This window comes from Amblyomma maculatum, chromosome 3, assembly GCF_055883805.1.
Source record: "Amblyomma maculatum isolate TAMU_Amacu chromosome 3, ASM5588380v1, whole genome shotgun sequence".
Taxonomy (NCBI): domain Eukaryota; kingdom Metazoa; phylum Arthropoda; class Arachnida; order Ixodida; family Ixodidae; genus Amblyomma; species Amblyomma maculatum.
Window position 1 is genome coordinate 204309929 of NC_139346.1, and position 20551 is coordinate 204330479.

At 46.6% G+C, this 20551-nt stretch overlaps 1 protein-coding gene across 2 annotated transcripts in view; it reads left to right on the plus strand.

Annotated features, from left to right (window-relative positions):
• Positions 1-20551, plus strand: part of LOC146197482 (scoloptoxin SSD14-like) — a 64956-nt gene that overhangs the window by 19288 nt on the left and 25117 nt on the right. Inside the window, exon 1 of one of the 2 annotated variants that reach the window (XM_084599322.1) lies at positions 7841-8022. The exons of the other annotated variant lie outside the window; for it this stretch is intronic. Coding sequence (XP_084455448.1) covers positions 7922-8022 — 101 coding nt within the window. The 5' untranslated portion in view covers positions 7841-7921. Of the gene's footprint in view, positions 1-7840; positions 8023-20551 lie in introns of those variants that run through there. 2 annotated transcript variants of the gene reach the window in all.

Consider the following 20551-nt stretch of genomic DNA (forward strand, 5'->3'; position numbering starts at 1 on the left):
CACTCCTATTTCAGAGAATATTGGCAATCGACGGTAGGGACAATATGATGAAATTTGGCCAGAAAGGGGTTTTAGTTTTTGAAGGAATTTAAACTGAAATTGTCTCCTTTTCCACGCTGAGGGAGATATCGAACTGCTGCAAGGGAAAAAAAGAAAGCTTCGAAATTTTGATTTTAATTGAGGGAATCTGTTCCGATGTGGCACATCATTGTTTTGCATCGAAGCGGCGCCAGCTCCAAACACGCCACCATCGGGTAGCGCACATGAAACGAAACTCTGCAGGGAGAGCTGTCTCGAGGTCACCTTGACGAAAGCATCACGCTCCTACAGTGCGTTCTTGCAACGCTGTGGGATAAACAGCGTTAGGTTTCGAGCCTTCGCGTGGTCCCGGCGCAGGCCACGCTTGACCTTGAACAGCTGAGGAGGAGGAGCAGAAGACAAAGAAGACTGGTAGCTTACGCTCTCGCGTCATACTCTTAAAGGATGAGCTTAAGTGGCCCCAATAATGTAGCACCTTACACTCATAAGGTGTGATGTAGCAGGCAAAAGGACCTTCCGCCGTTGCTATCGCAATTCAGCTAGGGCTAACCACAGTTGAACCACAACTCATTTTTTTTTTTTTTACCTTCATGGGGAGCAAAGCACACAGCAGCACGCACGCTTTTACTTCTTTACACTGCGGAAAGGATGAAAGGAGGGGCGGCCAGGCTAGCCAACGTAGGCAGCGCAGTTTCAAACCAGTGACGGCTTGAAGCTGTCCTCGGCAAAGCACAGTGCAGTATGCACGCTTGCTTCCTTTATTTTCTTTTTTCCTAGCAGTGAGGTATGGCCTGCTTTGGTCTGAGCAGCAGGAGCGCTAAAGATCTGACTGCTTCTGTGCGCTGCCCGTTAGAGCATAGGGCTCAATAGGTCGCTTTTGCATTTTAAGTTACGCCCGTTATGTGAGACAAGTATAGGGAACCCAAGCTCAAGTTTCGCCGCGCGATGGCAGCGCCGCATTCCTGGCATGGTGGCGAAATGTGAAACGATGGGACGTCGCCGGAGCAGACGCTCCGCTAGCTTTCTGTGCAAGTGCAGCGATCGAGTTGCGCCTGGCGGTTATTTGGCGATACAAAAACGCTTCCGCTGATGCGAAACGGAGGCAACGGAGGTACTAAGTAGCATTGTGTCATGGGTAGCCACAATAGTAGGCGAGCGCCAAAAGACGAGGCTCACGTGTGGAACTTTGCAGATTTCATTGGAAGCGTTTCCACAAGACCTGTTTTCCAACCGCATGACAGCATTCTGAGAAGTCTCGCGTTCTTTGTGGAAACGAAAAGGGCCAATTTTCCCCTTCTCCATAAACTCAGAAGTGTTCGACAGTTGACAAAGACGTCGTAGAGAGGCATCAAAAGGGTACAATGGTTTAACACCATCTATACGAAGTGAAGGGGGTAGAGGATTATCCTGCTCTTCTCTCCGCGCGTGTCTTGCTTTGCCGATTTTCTGTGCTCTCTCCCTGCTTTGCGAGTGCTCTGAAAGCAACCAAATCAACAGATATCCAGCGTGCGACGTCCGCGATCGATAATGATGTGTGAATGTGCCCTACGACCAAGAAAATATCTAGAATTTTTTTTTTTTTTTGGGGGGGGGGGGGGGACAGGCTTGGCTGAGCCGCTTTTAGATTTCCGCAAATTGGCCAATAAATGAACCAACATTATTATTATTCATAACAAAAATATGTTGGAAGTGTAATACAAAAGCGATCCTAATTATGGCTCGATTGACACTACTCGCACGGAGCACCCTATTCGCGTCACAGGTTTCGTAAATGTAAACCAAATATAAATGAAGCACAACCATTTAGTAAGAACCGAAATAAAGCACGATTGTAGTACAAGCTTGGATTTCACCTTCCCTTCCAGCCAGCGAGCCGGTTATGTCGCGTGCAGCGCGCGGAGCACGCATGGGCTTTTGAGACTGCTAGCGTTCGTGCCTTTGAAGAAACATCTCCTTCAGACAATAGCTTATTCTTCTACTGCAAGATTTGCTTTAGTAACATCGTAATAATAAAAACAAAACAGTATATAGATCTTATGCTACAGGCCAAAACAATAATCAACAAGCAAGCAACTTTATCTCAGAGTACTGATAATACTTCCGCAGTTTTTAAACATATTATATACGACAATATAGTTGCATAGCTGACTTACCTCGAGATAAACTTCCTACGTTTTCGCTAACGTGGGAAACGCATTCACAATCAATATTTACTCATCGCCGTCTGTCGTCTGCTCTACAGTGCTGACGTGAATCAAAATGGTATCGCCTATAATTACGTTTCCTCCATGGAAATACGCGGCAGGTTGTCCAATAATCAAGACGGAATGCAGGCGGCATGTTGCGATGCGCCTGCGGGGGCGCGTCAGGGCGCGTGCTCGTTCGAGAGAAAGCGCGCGGCGCACGTCGCGAAGGCAGCGAGCCGAGCCGGCGGCGTCCCAGTGTGTGCTTTTCTGCCACAGATGGCGCTGCCCATCAGGAGCCGCAGCGCCGCCCAGCGATGCTTTGGGAGCCTATAGTGACGGAAAACTGTCTGTCCATAATATAGTGTTCTAGAATTGGGAAGTGTGCCGTCTTCGGCGCGCGGCAATGGGAGCGACGTGGTCGCCGGAGCGATGAAAAGCGTAGGTGGCGCTGTCAGCCGTAGGAGCGCATCACAAGCGCGCGCGCCGCAGAGGAAACGCTTGGGGCGTCTGCTTCTGCGGCTCGTTTCCTGCGTGAATTATGTTGCATCGCGTTGCTTCTCTGGCTGTTGTACTATGGCGCGTTGTTGGGCGAAGAGCGATGATTGGTCAAGCAGGAAAACACATGTTTGCAGAGAGCACAGTAACAGTTCCGTCCGTCTCTCTTCTTTTACTGAATGCTCTTTTACTTCCTTTCGTTCTTTCTTCTTGCTCATTGCGCGCTCTTTCTGCTGCCTTTCCTATTCGAACCCTTCAATTCTCGAAATACACTCAAAGCATGGTTGACTCAAAGCATGGTTTCCTAAGCAACAGCACCGCGGGAGGACTTCGGGTAAATTTGCAGTCCACAGTCGACCTCGTTGACTACTTATCTACAAAACGTGGTTTTACATACATTATCACATCTAGAATAAGCCAAGACAAACTAGAAAACCTCTTCGGCATCGTGAGGCAATTTAATGGCTGCAACGATCATCCCACGCCAGCTCAATTTTTAGTGACAGTTAATGCCCTGGCATTTTACAACTTAGCGAAGCCCCCAAAGACCCGAAGTTGCAATGCTGAAATTGTAAATGCCTTGCTTGGAATTAGCCGTACAAGTCTTCTTTCAAATCCTATTGATGAGCTTGACCGTTTGGTTGACGAGGGAAGGCTCGATGACGTCGAAGCTACTTTGAATTCCCTTCCTTCAGATGACCACAGATACGTCACTAGGCACAGTTCTAGCCATCTCATAGCTTATATTACAGGATATGTCGCTAGAAAGTTCATGAAGAAGTCAGAATGCAGTACTTGCTCCGCTTATCTCATTTCAAGCAAATTGTTGCGTGGCACAAAAAGAAGAAAATCAAATTATCTCAAACTTCGACCACGTAAGGAGGGCTTCTTTATCCGTCCTCGGAGCTTGCAAAGCTCATGCACACGCTCGAAGAGTCTTTAACGTTTTTTTTTTTTTTTTTTTTTTTTTAGTTCAAGAAAGATTAACGCAAATAGCATGCGTGAATTTGCTTTGTTTTTGCAAAGCGCAGAGGTTTCCAAGTTTGGTTGCCCTACTCATATGACAAAGAAATGGCACTTAACATAGTGAAGTTCTACGTCCTCATGCGATTGCGTTTTTATGCCAAGTCGCTAAACCAAGAGCAGACCTCTAAAGCAGAGCAGGTAAAGCACCTAAAGCTGAGGAGGTGCAAGTAATCGTGTTTGAGGACTTTAATCACTCTGCCTCTCTCGTGTGTAATTTTCAAATTTAGCAGCTTAATTTATTCACGGCCTAGTACAGTTCATTAATATGCTCATATAGTTCGATCTGTACAGTTTTATACGTTTTACCATATTCTTGCACTAAGTCGCGATTTTTTATTTCACGTCGTCCATTATGTGGTTTCGTTCATTGCCATGTGCTCTCATTCATTCATTTCGTTTTGAGTAGGACTGCCAGTTCATATGTATTCGCCCACATTTAAATAAAGTCATCAGTAAGCGCTGGCATAATTTGTCTTCAAGCAATCTTCGCATACCTCTATTTACATGCGGCGCAAAAAGTACGCTAGCCTAGCCTAAAACACCATTCACTGCATTTTCAGTACGTGCGAGCGTCGATGGAAGACTTCAGTCTAGCCCGCATAAACCGGTGCATCCAATATTAAAAATTTACATGATCATAGAAATATGTTAGACATTCGTCATTGAACCCCCCGCTAGTGTTCGAGAAATAAAGCACCCAATACGTTCAGGAAATATATCTTGCCGTTGCTTGTCAGTTCGTCGACAATCTGTATCTTACATTGTCTGTATCTGTATTGCCGTTCCCTGACGACGGCCGCTTATTTTATAGGGAGCTAGTTGTTTTGTTACATTTAGACAATCGTGTGGGAGCTAAAGCGACACAATTTCTTGCTACGCGCCTTCGGAGTCCGATTGAACTAGCGGTGACGAAGGCGGTTCACCCAGCTGTCTGCTCCGCGCTCACTGCGCTCCTCCTGCACACAGCGCCCTCTCTCCTGTCATCGCTGAAACGACCAGCTCGCCGGCGGCAGACGGCACACTTCTCAATTCTAGAACACTATATCCATAAGCTAAGCCACACCCTCCGGGGTGGCGCAGGGTTTACGGCGCTCGACTATTGTTCCCTAGGATGCGGGATTGAATCCCGGCCTCGTCGGCAGCTTTTCGATGGAGGCGAAAAGCAAGGCGCTCGTGTGCTGTGCGCTGTCAGTACACGGTAAAGAACACCAGGTGGTCGAAATTTCCGGAGTCCTCCACTACGCAGTCTCTCATATAGCCTGAGTCGCTTTGGGACGTTAAACCCCACAAAACAAACAATAAACTCAGCCACATCTTGTGTAGTTTTGCAGCCTGTCTCGAGGAAGAGACGAGAGAGAAGCGCGCTCTCCCTCGAGACCGGCCGTGACCTAGGGTGCCTCGATGCGAGGCACCTATAAACACCTATAACCCTATAAACACCCGAATTTTGACCAATGAAAACCGCCGTTTCTTTTTATACATGGGGCCTATTGGAAATTTCGCAACTGTTAGTATCAAGGAGATCCGCTGAGGCTTACATCAGTGCGCTTTTAATTTTCAGTGAACTTGCGACGTTTTCACCCGCCATTAACACTAACAATTCAGCCTTCCACTATTGTAAATTGGAGAATATAATTAATAAATCGCTTTTTGTTGTCAATTATTCGTCTATGCTCATTATCATCAGCAGCTACATTTTTGAGCCTCTTCACTCGTCAGGGACTTTGACCTGAAATAATCAGGGAAAACCTGGAAAAGTCCGGGATTTGAAAATAGTGGTTTGCTGGACACCCTGATAATGGGGAAGCACACGCAAGGTGAGAGGAAGAGTCTGCTCACCTGGCGCGGCTTCGCGCTCACAACCCGTTGCGGTAGGTGCTTACGGTGACTGGGCGATTCTCGGTGACGGCGGTGGTCTCCACGGCGGAAATCATTACCCGCGTGCGTGCGCGCTCAACCGCCGAAAAGCCCCGAGCTAGTTGCGACAGACGCGCTCCTCGACTCGGAACAGGGAGATGAGGCCTACGGGTTACGCCGGGAGGAAAGAGGGAAGCCTGGGAGGCGGTAAAATCACTGGAGGCGATGGGGGGTAGTCAGTGTGCCCTGTCCTCCGCCAACCAACTTGCGTTTTTACGCGCTGCCGTTATAATGGGGCAGGGGATTGTGAATCCCCACAAGTCACAATAGTCTTGGGGGGTGTGCTTGGTTCGATTTTGATCTGATTCAAAGTCATTTAGTGGGAGCCGGACGAAACATTGTAAGGTTTAACTCTAAAATAAAATTCATGTGAAATTCTGTGTGCCTGAAAAGCGTAACAGAAACCATTTTTTCTTTTAACTTTCTTTCTGCGCGTGACCGCTTTAGTTGGTTCAATGTCAATGAAAATAATAATTTTTCCCCAGCCTGCTCTAATCGTCAATCACTCGTTACATTTTGCTGAGGTCTGTACATGCTCTGAAGCCCATCATATCTAACGACAAAAGATGGACTACTATGTGAATTTTCAGCTTTTATTGCGTACTAGAACAGGAAAGAAAACTCGGTGGTAAAAAGAGTAAAAAAACATGGTCGAAGTTTTTTTTAACTTGTTTGAACCGGTTCGAACCGGAATGGAATGTCTCCGGAACCGAAACCGAAAAAATTCCGGTTCGACACCTTGGTTCTTTTGAGTATACGTCTCGGTACCACCTTGTCAAGAAAAATTATTCAGGGGAATGGTGTGCCCAGAGGGTGCATTTTAAGCACAGTAATTTTCGTTATAAAATTTAATTCCATCGGCATAGTGGTCCCGAATTCCATAATATATTCACTGTATGTGGTTGACCTGCGAATAGCCTGAACATCATTCAACATATCCACATGTGAGAGACAAGTACAGCTAACCATAAACTAGAAACGTGAACCAATGAAAATGGATTTAACTTTTCTGCACTGAAGACAATGGCAGTCGTTCTCGCTCAAAAGAGGCATACAGACCGACCCCACCCTACGCTTAAATGGGATTGAAATGCGTGTGAAAAATGAACACAAATTCATAGGCATTACTTTTGACAAACTCTCATTTCTGACTCACATTGACACACTGAAGAAGAAAGCCTCCAAATCTCTTAGCACACTGAAGGTTTTTTTTTTTTTTTTTTTCTCGAAAACACTCCATTACATACGCTCTTTTTTAGACTATGGAAGCATAGTGTTATCGTTCAACTGCGCCGTCTTTGAAGAAATTAGGCCCAGTGCATAACTTAGGCTTGCGCCTTGCGTGTGGTGCATACATAACGTCTCCGGCGAATAGTCTTTATGTGGAAGCTTAAGACAGATGAGCTTCACTCACGTGTGCATGCGTACGTCCTTAGAATAAGATCGCAGAAAAAACACTTCTGCTATCCAATAGTCACAGCTTGCCCCCTCCCGAGTAATTTTTACAAATTAACCGCACGCAACAAAGCCATTGACAATGCACTTCGAAGACATCTGCCGTGAACTCCAATTCTGCGTTGCAGATAGACTGAACAGCTTAGCAGACGACGCTCCATCTTCGTACGCGTGCGCGAGAGAACCTTCGCCATGTTGCACGCTTATCGCCGTTATAAAGGCGCTGACCAGCAGTTTGGTCGACGCTCGCGCTATATTAAAGATCAGGACGGCTGTACAGTGAAGCACTATACAGCCCAGACAGAAACGATACTACGAAGCAGCGCGGGCGCGCAACTCACAAGCCTTCTCCACCGACTGACCTTGGTCGAGGGAGGGAGACCCTTGTTGTGGATCAAAGTTTCTACACCGGCAGCACCACCGTGAGAGTCGCGGGAGAAAAGGCGCTGGTCTCTGTATGTTGACCGTGCGGCGTCAGCGGCGCCACGCGCGGAAAGTATGAGATTTTCCCCTCGATTGTTCGACGCTGCCACTCGATCTTGTCTGTCCGATAGATGCGAGGTCCCGCGCGGAGGCAGCGACGTTAGCCAAAGCATTATCTGCCTTCGGTGGCTGCCAGATTAGGTCTGGCCGCGCAGCACTGGACGGCCCCCTACAGCCGAGTCTCGTTGCTGCCTTGCTGCTTGCGGTTACACGCGCGCTCGCTCTGTGGTTGCGCCCGACCGTCGGGGGGAGTGGTGACTCGGTGCTTGGTCTCTGCTACTGGGCTGCGGTGTTCGCATCCTCCTCCCTCTACTGGAACCATGAGCGAGAAGACAAAGCTCCTCAACCGAAGCCCATCCAACGGCGGCTACGGCACCGTCGACGGTCCTAAGGGTCTCGCCGAAGACCTGTCTGAGCCCAAGTGAGTTTCGCTCCCTACGAGTCTTCCCCTTTTTCACACCGGCGGATACCTCTCTAGGTGTGCTAAACCATCTTGCGATGGAGCGGTAACTGGGCGGCTGAAGTAACTAGTGCAGGACCTCTGTAAGCGCTCTAAACTGTTGAATTGTTGAGCACATCTACAGTGAATGAAAAACGTTTTTTATATACAGTCCTCTTCATGTAGCGAGTCGTTGCGCGGCAGGCAATGCCACTTGTATGCTGAACAATTCACTTGCCCGTGCTTTCACGCGCACCTCGACGTTATCGCCGCACATACTGTTTCGGTGAGTCTTTTTTTTTTTTTTCAAGGGTCTCCGGGCACACCTACTGTTCTGCGCGGTTATCTTGTGCTCCTCCTCGCGTGTAGCCCCCGCCGTTTGATGTTTCACCTCTGCATCGCGGGCGAGTGATTTCGTGAGACGTTACCGTAACGAGTGTCACGATTTCCTTCCTGGAACGACTACTGTTGTTTTCGTTTTCCGTCGCCGCGCTCGTTTCTGTTTCCAAACGACATTGAGGATGAAGTGGTCGCACTGGTTCCTTGACTTTAAGCTTGGTAGATGTCATCTCGTATTTACGTTTTCCTTGCGACTATCGCACCGTATACGCCACTGATCGGGACATCCTTGTCCCGGAAGCTGGACCCAATACTACAAGTGCCTCGGGTTTGGCGCGCCTCAACGCTCAAGTCTTGCTTTGAAAAAAAAAAAACTTTGCTATACGTTCGCGGCAGAGTAAACGGTGCACAGGTGCTTCACGCTGCAAGCATTTCGAGAACTTGTTTGTCCTTCTTATCTGCCTTCTGTCGTCATGGTTACCACATGTTGTTGTGTGTGTGGACGTCTTTCCACTTAAGCTCCTCATTTCATTTGCCACTTGGACTTTCATTCCAGCTCGAACAAAAAGGGGGGCACTTAAGCTCCAGCCTTTAAGTGCGGAGCCTAACGGGATAGCCTTAATGCGCGGCTAGCCGCGCGGATACACGTTCGCAGAGTACATGTACTTCGCTGCCTCTTAGCAATTCAATATGCGCGTCTTTTATCACATGATTATTAGCATACAGTCAAAATTAAGCCATCGCGTTGTCTGAAAGGTCACCATATATAGATGCGAAGCCCCGCTTTAACCAAGCCGTATCGTACGAACGTCACTGCGTGGCTGTAGGGGTTTCATGTCCAACTATAGGTATTCAAGCGTCCCGGGTTCGACTTCGATCACAGGAGCTGCCCGAGTTGGCAGCTCCTTCCAAATCAGGCACGTCATGTGGTTTCTTGACGTCATAAAACTCGCGGACCAATCAGTTATCGGCCATGTCACCCTGTCGATTACCTGCCAGAGGCCCGCCCCTGATTTTTCGCTCACGGTGCCGCCTAATCTGGCCCGAGAACTCTCTTCCCGGGCCCCGGATGATCAGGCACCCAACCCGCGCAAGAGGCCACATTGGTCTTTTCTACATATCAAATCATCGCATTCCACAAACAACCGCATGACACTGCCACCACCCCACATCACCTTGTCGCCCTTATCTAGTGCCGCATGGCGACAATTGCAGACGGGTTGCTTCATTTCTCCCTACAGTCTCTCATGCTTTCACCTAGGCTTGTCCCCTCACTGTGACACCTGTGGCGTGCCCAAATTTACACTTTTCCACTAGCTGTGGGAATGTCCTTTCCTCCAGGTAGCACCCCCCCCCCCCCCCCCCATCCCACTTATTCCTCCTGGGAAGCTGCTTTGCGGACCGCTCAGCCCGCCGGCCAGAAATGGGCTTTATTGAAGCACAAGCCCGTGGACTCTGAACTAGTCGTGGACCACACTGGAAACTTTTTTTTTTTTTTCAATAAATTTGATTCCATCCATTATTCCATCCATCCATCCTGGAATTTCTCGGAGAACAAAGCATTTAACACTATCACGTTAAAATACTATAAAAGGCGCATTTTAAGGTACCTTGTTTTGGCAGTTTGCTCGTTGCGGGTCGTTATTTGATATGTAGCATAGCAGAGACGTGTAGTAACGCGGTTCTGCTAGGTGGCGCACCTACCACAGCGCGTACGCAGCTAGACGCAGCCATGCTGTACTCAGCCATTACGGGTCTCCGGTTGGCTAGATTTATGTAGTCTAGAAATCCCTGTTCAAGCGCGGGCACGGAGCACGCTTTTTCGTTCCAAATGCAATCACGCCTTCTCTATCACAATACATAGCTCGCCCACGAGTCTGCGCACTGGCATTTATACCAGCTGCCTGCACATACCGCAGCTGCCAATATCAATTATTAGGGAGCGCGTCATAAATTTTAGACGTCTACAGCTTGCGCTCATGTAGTTAACTTTTGCCCGCACCTCGAAAGCAGCGTCACGTTCAACTTGACGGGACGTTTTCTTTTGTTTCAATTTAATCGACATCGTAAACTGTGAAGAAGCCGTACGATCAGTTGTGGCAGCTACGTTCAGACTTTTCTAGGGGAAGGCACTTTAATGATCTCTGGTTTTAACGCGAACGTGTTAAGGGACACGTTACCAGACATGGCAGTAATTGAATTACAGTAATGAAATTACTGTAATTTAATTACTTTTTCGGTAATTTCTAATGTAACGAATTACTTTTTCAGTTTTGTAATTTAGCAATGTAGTGAATTACTTTTTGGTAGTAATTTCGCAGCAGAGTAATTAATTCCTCTCGAAATTACTTTTACTAAAGTGCGCCATCACTCCTTCAATAGACAACAATTAGTAGAGTGCGCGAAAGCAGGAACGACGTGCTGCAATCCGAATCCAGCGTAACGGCTTGGCAAAAGGAGACAGAATTGAGCAGAACTATAGTCAACTAGAATACTCTGGAGAACAAGTTGTTTTGTTTAATAACTTTACTTAGTTTTTGCATTTATCGAAACTAGAAAGTAATTTCAAAGTAATTGATTACTCAGTAGAAGTAATTGTAATGTCATTTCATTTCATTACTTTTGGGGAGCAATAATGAGTAATATAATTTAATTACTTTTCTGCGATTTTCAACAAAGTAATTAGTAATGTAATTTAATTCCTTTTCAAAAGTAATTTTGCCATGTATGCACGTTACGCGCAAAATCTGGCGTCATCGTTTTGAGCGCAAAAATCACGGGCTTGTAGCTGGTAGCTGACATGACCGAGCACTGATCATTCAGTGGTTTTTGCGACTTAACGAGACCACATTATCTGAAAGATGGATCAACTCGTTATGTTCAAAGTGGCTTGTTGGACGAGTTGGTTGGACAGTATGTTAAAACAGCGCCAGAAACACGGACAGCTCAATGTGTTTGTCTTTCTCCGTGTTTTTAGCGCTGTTTTAACATAACATTGTGATATTCGTTTGTTGACGGAACGTGGAATAAGAATCAACCTTCCAGTGCTTTCGGAGGCCGAGTCAGGAACGCTGTACGTATGCCACGCAGACGCATCCATACGGCTTGGTTAAAATCGGGGTCGCCTACAACATGTAGCTGGATACGTGGCAGTTTAGTAGCTTAAAAGACCCTCACTATTGTATTTCTGTAGAAACACGTCTTCTGTGTTTCAGTAAGAATGCGGTGGCCAAATAGTTATTGGAACTCATTAGGCAGTAATTGTAGAAAATTATTAATTACTTTATAATCTCTATTGGGGAATACTAAAAGAGCATCTATTAAATCTCTCTAAAGAGTTTCAAAAGACATTCACTATTGTATTTCTATAGCAGTGCGTCTTTTGTGGTTGTGTTAGAATGCGGTGGCCAAATGGTTATTCAAACTCATTTAACATAGTGCATGCAGAGTTAAAAGGAATACAATACATTCTAATGAGAAAACTGAAAAGAGATTCTAAACCAACACATTACACATTTTTGTAGGGGTAACGCTATATTGCGTCATGACTTTAAAAACGAAGCTTGCGTCCCGTAAATTCTTTCTCTCTGTGTGTGTGTGTGTGTGTGTGTGTGTGTGTGTGTGTGTGTGTGTGTGTGTGTGTGTGTGTGTGTGTGTGTGTGTGTGTGTGTGTGTGTGTGTGTGTGTGTGTGTGTGTGTGTGTGTGTGTGTGTGTGTGTGTGTGTGTGTGTGTGTGTGTGTGTGTGTGTGTGTGTGTGTGTGTGTGTGTGTGTGTGTGTGTGTGTGTGTGTGTGTGTGTGTGTGTGTGTGTGTGAATTTTGTTTGCTTAATTGTTCCTTTCGACAGATTGATTTAGGGACCACGCCACGTTTGGCGGAAACCTCATGGGCTGCAAAACTAGAAGTGCACCGCCATTGCTTTGTTCCCTTTTCCGTGGGCATGCTCGGAAAGTGGGCGATTGTTTAAACTCCGGTGGATAACGTTATCTGACGCGACTTTCTCGTGGCTCACCTGGGCGACGGCCGCTTCTCGTGGTATCGCACGAATTCCTGCTTCGAAGCCTGCTACGGGGGACGATATGAACGGCGCGCCTGCTTCCCGCCCTATCGCCTGCCTTTCACAGAAGCACGCGTTAAAGCGATATGGGCTGAGAGCGCATACAGCGCGTCAATGCACGTCAAGAGCTGGTAAGAGCGTGCTGCGATTATCGGTGCCTCTATCCTTATACGATCACATGCTAGTTGGCTCGATGCGCATTCACTTCTTTGTTCTCGAGAAGCCATTTCTGAAAGTCTAAGATATACCCCTTCCAATTTGTTTTCGTGGCGATATCTTGGCAAAACGGACGCCAGAAATAACATTATTTGGCGAAAAAAAAAAACTTTTTAAACATTTTCATCAAACACGATATGGTCGTGGAAAAATGCACAACAGCAACAATTTTGACGGGATAAGGCCTAACTCCAACCGTGTTGACGATATGCCCAAAGACTTCGATGGATTTTGAGACAAACCGACATTTATTCGTATTGAGCTAAATGCCTTCCAGGTAGCTTAGGCATGTTTTCCATTTAAGGCCTCGCCGAAGTATCGATCGTACTATGCTCGAAAGTTGCCGGAGTGTTGCCTAAGCCAAAGGGTATCACAATAAACTCGTAGAGCCCATTGGGAGGGTGAAAGCGGTATTTTCTTTGTCTTCCTCATGCACGGGTATTCGCCATTTACCGGTTCAGAGGTCTGAACTTTCGAAAAATGTGGCACCTTTTGATAGTCAAGGGCGTCGTCAATGCGTGACGAGGGATATATACATCATTTCGGGTTATCTTGTTCAGAGCACGGTAATCAACGCAAAATCTTAGAGCCATCTTTTTTTCTTCACCAGTACAACAGGTGATGGCCAGGGACTAGAAGGGCGAATGATTTTGCGATTCAGCATATTTACGACGTTTATCCTATCTTATCTTACGTTCTGACGACACACGGTAGGGCCGGCGACTTAATATAGCAGTACAGGTTCGACCTCTCTTAAAGAAGCATATATGCCCCACCATTTGACTTGTAAAATGAAGGGGCATGCTTCTTTAAGAGAACTAGCAATGCGTTTCTAGTTCGACGAAAGGTCATAGCTAATTAGAAAACGTCTCACTAGAACTAACAGAATCAGGTGCGCGCGAGCAGGATTGCTGAGGGATCTAGGCTGAGTGCGGGCGATGGATGCAATTGCGGAACCTTTTCTTTGGAGAATGGGATCGTGAGTAGCGTTCCGGCCGGTCAGAAGACGATGAACCACTTGAGGAGCCAAGAAGCGACATTAAAAAGTTCGGTCAAAGCGTCCCAGTGTTTGTAGGCGCTACCATGTTCACTGCCCCAGCCAATTCTCAACGTCTTGGCCGGGGAGGCCAGGAAAAACGGCAGGATCGCGCTGCCGGGTGGTAATAATTCAGGTTGGCGGACTTGACGGCGTAGCATTGGACGCTTGTCTGTGGGCAGTGCCGGTAGAATCCTCAGGTCCTGGAAGCACACCAGTTGGGGAAGCAGCAGCAGTTGGGGTGGGGAGGAGAGGGCGGCATCCGGAACATAAGGATGTTGATTGTAATGTTCCATCCTGAAAGACTGGCCGACCAGGATTCGACTGGAATGTAGCTGTAGGGTTTTGGTTGAGAGGTACTGGGATCAACAGCACCTCCACCACTTGTAAGCTGGGCAACCGGGGTTTATTGGCGCTGCAAAATGGAGTCGAAGAATTAACACACCGAATGTTGATAATATGGTGATCCACAGATGAGGTTCGCGTGAAAAGGGTGGTGAGTAATCACTGATGTGGATTAAGTACATACGAACGCATCAGGATAGTTTAGTGAAATCAGGATAAAGTATAAAGGTCAACGGAGGCCAGTGTGTTAATTCAGAGAAATTTGATTATTGGGAGGAGCGGGGTCGAGAAGTCACCTCTTGAAAGTCTGCATCGCCGTGTATAGTTTGGCACACAAATGCGTTTTCTCCTATAGAAATACGATGCCTTATTAGAATTTTCAGGAGTGCTTTTATCGTACTTATTCGGTTCAGTGTTAAAAAGGGGATATTAGCGTAGCTATATTACCTTTGACCGAACGATGAGTCGGCGGTATCAGAACAACACTGAAAACGCGGCTCGCAGTCTCCCGTCGCTTCGTGCTGGGTACACCAGCGGCAACGACAGCCGAGGGCGCCGGTTGTCGCCTCAGGGGTACTTAGAATTAGGGGCGTTCAGAATCGCGAAAATACGGTACTTAAGACATGTGCGCGCTTCTTGCGCTCCCCTGGAGTCCGGCCGCGTCCCGGCTTTGTGAAACGCTGTGGCTTCCTCCTGGCATCGATCCTATCGTGCACCTTGCATATGCATCCGCGCTTCAGCTGTAGGAGTGGCGGCAAGCACGGTTCTGGGAACGTGCAAGCATTTTTGTACCCCGATCCTCTTTCCATCTGAAGTGTTCGACGGCGAATTTGTGCAGTACTGCTAGTGTGCACTTCTCTCTTGTTCATGACAGTGCTGCGGACACAGTGTTCACACTGTTGAAGGAGCTCGCTTGATTGACGCTCGTGATATCTGACGCCAGCCATTTCTCAATCTTACCCGAGTCGATGCTGTATGATCCAATCGTTCCTGTCGAGCCAGGCTCTAGCGTGGGCTTTGCAATAATCTAGTTTCGAAGACTCTGCAACTTTCCTGATAACGGTAACATATATTTTTTTTTTACTGGCACTTGCATCGTCATGTTTGGTCCATCGTCATGTTGTTTGGTCCCATAGCATGATTGGATAGTGGCGGGACCAATTGATCAACGTACCAGAGAAATAAATGCAGTATGCGGTAGTGCAGCGACACAGTGACAAAAGGAAAAGAAAACTAAAAGCACCCATTAGAACACCAATGCACTAATTCGACAGCGGGTTGCAAAATGGATTTATCAGTTCAACTATATACTGTTTCGTTCCTGAGCAAGAAATGCTTCATTTTCACAGAAAAATTGCGTGCTGCTTTCACATTCCGGCACGCAACTGCTTGAACACGATTTCGTCACTTTTCTTTTTAGTAACGGGAGATGCGCCCAGATTTATATCAAATGGTCGCAATCGCGCAGCCACTTCAGAGTGCTTATAGACCTGGAAAACCAGGAATAGCCGGGGAGACTTTTATGTGCGATATTTTGTGTAAAATTTGAGTGTTCATACGGCATCTCTAACGGAGCTCCATGTGGCGCCAGATTTTCTTTCGTGTCGAAATTGTCAAGCAACCGTACTAATTGTAGATCTCCAGGTGGCGTCGTATGCCATTTCTCTTCCTAATTGGCATGCATCTACTAGTCTAGTTTGCGATAAAGATTCGAAGCGACGACTGGTATACATCTAACTGCATGCCTTAATCACGTCACTACTCTGTGTGGCCTAGTGCAGCGGGTATTGTCAGAATTAGGCGGATGAGTGGAGAGGGCGCCGCCAGAGAAGACCGAAAGAGGGTGCCTCGATGCGCGCGCCGCTAAAGTCCCTTGATAATTATCAAGTGGCTTTACGCACCGCTAGAGTCTCTAAGCGCCGCGTGAGGAAGTGCGGGAATCGTGAGCGGCGGCAGAGCATCGCGCGAGTGAGCATTCCCCTTTGTACACGTATACAGCTAGCTTACAGCGGCATAACAGCAGGCCGTCACCAGGGAGTGTCGGCTGTGTGACAGCAGCAGCGCACCCAAGTTTTGAGACTGATTCACACGGTTCTCCGAGAAAACGGAGAACGCGCTACTACCACAAGCCGCAGAAAAACTTAACCGCAGAGATGTGATCCTAAGCGTGTCTGCTGAATTTTTTCTTTTGTAAACTGAACGGCAGTCCGCTTAGTTTTCTCCAGTCATGAGTGCTTGGCCGCTGGAAGCACATCCCTACGGTGCAGTTTTCATGCGGCTTGGGGCAGTAGCGTGCTCGTTTTCTCGGAGGACCATGTGAATCAGTCTCGCAAAACTTTGAAATAAATCACGTCAACATACCCCGTAAAGACTGCACAAAATTTATAATGACTAAACTAAGATCCAAATGGCAGGCTTCGTGGGATAATTAAACAAATAACAAGCTACACTTAGTTCAAGAATGGAAGTCATCCAGTCATAAAGAGCGCTTTTTTGAAGTGATCCTGTGTCGCCTCCGCATTGGACATACACATCTCACACACAATTTCATACTCCTCGAACAAGAAAAACCTACATGTAAGACATGCAACGAACAACTGACAGTAAACCACATTTTAATATCATGCACGAAATATGAGGAAATCGGGAGGAAACATTTTATGTGTTTCTACAATACACATTCCATTTCATCCAAGTCTTTTGCTAAGAGAGAATGCCATTGTTGAAATTTCTTCTATTTTTGATTTTTTAAAAGAAGTAAAGCTAATTGAGTTATTTTAACAAGAACTGCTTTACCCTGAGTTTGGCGCAAGATGGCCTTAGTTGCCTATGTGCCATAAAACCCAACACAACACACAAAACGTAAGTTTTCTGTAGATGTCACACAGCCGATACTCCCTGCTGTTATGCCGCTTCTAAGCTGCATTCGCAGCGTATGAAAAATGCACTGCAAGATATGCTCCAGGTAAGGAATTGAGTTGTGCTGGAATGGGCAGCCATGAGTGGTGGCACTAACTTCGAAAGCTTTTCCTCTGCGAAGGTCGCTTGTTGGCATCATCAGTACATCTTTAAAAGTGTGCAGTGCTACGCAGTGGTCATGACAAGAACGAATTGTTCCGTTCAGTGAGAACCACATGACCTTGCTTGGGTGAACATACTTTATAAGGTAGGGGTTTATTTCTGCGATGTGGACTGAAGTAGGCGTAACAGTAGTCTGCGATCAGCGAGACCAGCCAGGCGCGTGAACTATAGGCGATCGCCGTGCGGCTCGAGCGTAAGTCCGTCTTTTTTACAATACCGATAACATTTAACAATGATGACGTCGCTGCGCAATTATTAATTGGTATACACAGGGTGGTGACGTCATTCCACTGTACCCATGGGACAAGGGCACGCTTTGAACCCGCGCTGGTCGAGCAATATTGCCGATGATAACCATCGACAGCTCGTGTCGGCTGATTGTTCCCTTGATGTTGCTTATCGGCTGCCTTGAAATCGGCGAAGGCTGCTTCGCGTGCACAAGTCCCGTGGTCCTGCCTCTGGCGTGAGACAATAGCGCAATATCTTGCCGCTCTATCTGGAACATGTCGAAGCCGTTATTTTCAAGCCTTTCACTGTCGGTGTGGATCGCGGTGTACCTCAGTTTCTTTATCCTCACGGCTGCCTCGGGTTGATGTAAACTTTGTGGTCGGCTCTGTTTATTAACGGGATTTTTCATAATGTATCACTTTTAGATGGTGCTTCAACTGCTTCGAAATATCCGCTGAGTATATGCATGTCACGTGTGAGAAAAGTGAGTTGAAAACGTATCGGATTAAAATCCTACGCGCACATCGTTCAGTTCGGCTGTTCAAACGCCCCGCTTTCCGTCGCAGCGGGGATATCTGGTGTCGCGGCTATCTGTGTCGGCCTGCGCACAATGCGTAGTGATGAAAGTGGCTGCAGTGCTAGCGAAGGAACACAAAGCGTGTGTTATCGTAAGTGCTTTGATAAGCTGTAAAAACTGCGGTCAACAAGCAGCCCGAGCTTTTAAAATATTAGGGGGATGCTTAAGCTCCGCTTTAAGCTTACAGCACGACTGCGGTCTGTTGTCCTCCCTATAGTTATGCACGTGCTCATTAGCATAGCGTTATATGCTTTACGACGTACACAAATCCTCGTTTGTTCACAAGACACACAGGCGTGCCTTGCATGGCCTAGTCGGTGGCGTCTCTCGCTCGCAGACCGAGGATCTTGGGTTTGTATCCCATCCGATTTCTTGTTTCATTTCACAAAATCAGTTACTTTATCAATTTAAATCTTTTAAGACGTGCGGTTACCTTCGACTCTCATTGCATGTTGCGCTTAATCACATTCGTTCCACGTGTGACGTCACGTCTAACATTACCGTATGGGGTGTTTGAAATTCCCGCGCGAAATCATATGGTTGTAACGTGACCTCGTGGGCTAGTCGGGATTTTGCGCTAATGGCTAACTACGCGGACGCCAACCTTGACGCGACACGGGACGGTTCTAATGCGTAACGACTAGCGCTACGCGGTAATAGTGTATAACGGGAAGTCTTTTTGTTGTCTTTGTTAATAATATAATAATAACAGAATAATAACCGCACAGTAAAGCACAACTGACATGCAAAAAAAAAAAAGTTCGAGGACAAACTCAAGTAACAAGTGATAAGGAGGAAATGCATTTGGAGAAACATGTGCAGCTTTATGCTATTGCGGAGCGGAATAGAGTGTACATGTGTTGTGAATAAACTGTACAATTAACGCTATGTGGTATTGTTTTCTAGAATAGTTATGATGCAGATGGAATATACTTAAGAGATTCTACCGTTCCTTTAGAGATATCCTGCTGGTTCCAATGCTCTAAATTTATTAATTAGATATGCCTCTCTATATTTTCAGTCCCTTGCAGATTTAAAGCCTGACTGGAGAATATATAATTTAATTTCTTTGAACTTATGGTCTTTCTGATTGAAATGCTGGGAAACTGCTTTCTGGTGGTTTTTGCCTGTGTCTACGTTGGCCCAGAATAGGTCATGCAGATATGAATAACTATAGGTATTTCGTAGTGTTGGTTTGAGCTATAAGACAGCCGTAAAAGTGGTAGTTCACTTTTGCTACTTTTGCATCGGTATATCACAAAACCTTCGGGAAACAGCCTTATAGTTATTAGATGTGTGTGTTATTCGATGTTATGTTATTTGGTATAAATGAGGAAACTTAAAGGTTCTGGTGCAGTACTTAGGGGAATACCTGACCGGATATAAGGAAGAGTGGATGAATGGGAGCTGGCTGCAAGAACACGTTGGACCGGTAAACATCGTGCAGAACTCCCAATTTTGCTGTACCGAACGTAACAAGCTTCATTTATCGCTATGATTGACATATGGTATATGTCTGCGTGGAATTCTTTGTGGGCGTTTCTGACTCCGGAATCTCCATGGCCTTCACCGTGGATCAGTAATGTAGACATCAATCGGGTATTCCGCAAATCCACTTTTAAATCAGATTCAAAGATGTAGCATGTATAGTAAGAGCTGAAGCTGTATACAGGAGCCTTATAATGTGAGTGCGTAAACCGCCGCATCGACCGTCTGTAAATATGCCTACGTCATTCAGTGTTCTATGAGTCACTGTGCAATTAAGTCATTATGCGCAATGTCGCGTGTTCATGCATTTGTCGAGCGGTCTAGGGCATGTCTGATACGGTAATATAATAGCCTGCTTTTGTTGACAGGTGTATCCCCCCTTTAAATTGTACTCAAAGATTCGAGAGTACGCTGCCATTCTTTTTTTTTTGCTTCCTCCGAGAAGGCATGACAGATTTGATTTTTTTCTCTATTCCAGTCGCATTCTTTCCAGGGGCACAGGACTTGTTCGTTATCCACTGTTATCGAGTACCGTGCTCACGTTTATTCTCATCGGCCCCTTATCGGGGTTTCCTTTTTTTTCTTACAGGCATGTCCTGATTTGTCGCAAATCGAGCGTTCTCACGTGACGCGGCTGGACATTAAGTGGACCGAAAGTTGTAACGAGACAAAGGAGTGCAGTGGCAGTCGGGGGAGATATCAAGTTCTTTTGCTGGCGCGCGTTTAAAAGAGAAAACATGGGGTTAAAGCGATAAGCAGAAAGTAGCAGGCGAATGCTGTTTCATTTAGTGAACGCACGTCACTGAAGCGTAAGCTAGATTATCCACCTCTTTAAATAGTAATGAACGTCTTTGGGCTCAGCGCAGCTTCTCAGCCACCGCGGCGGGGCCTCAAAGCTAATTCTGAACCCTAAAGGGCCACGTACGTGCACATCATAAAGCCACATATCTGTTGGATTTATCGTATGGTATAAATTTTATGTTTATTACGTAAAAGCGTATATGCAGCTCGTTCGGTCGAAAAGCCGTCGCTGTACCTCAGTTCCGGCCCGGGTATTGTCGGGTGTCCGGAGCGAGGTAGGAAAATTGTCCGGGGTCGTCGGCATGGGGGCGTGTAGTTGATCGATAAGTGCCAGCTAGATAATG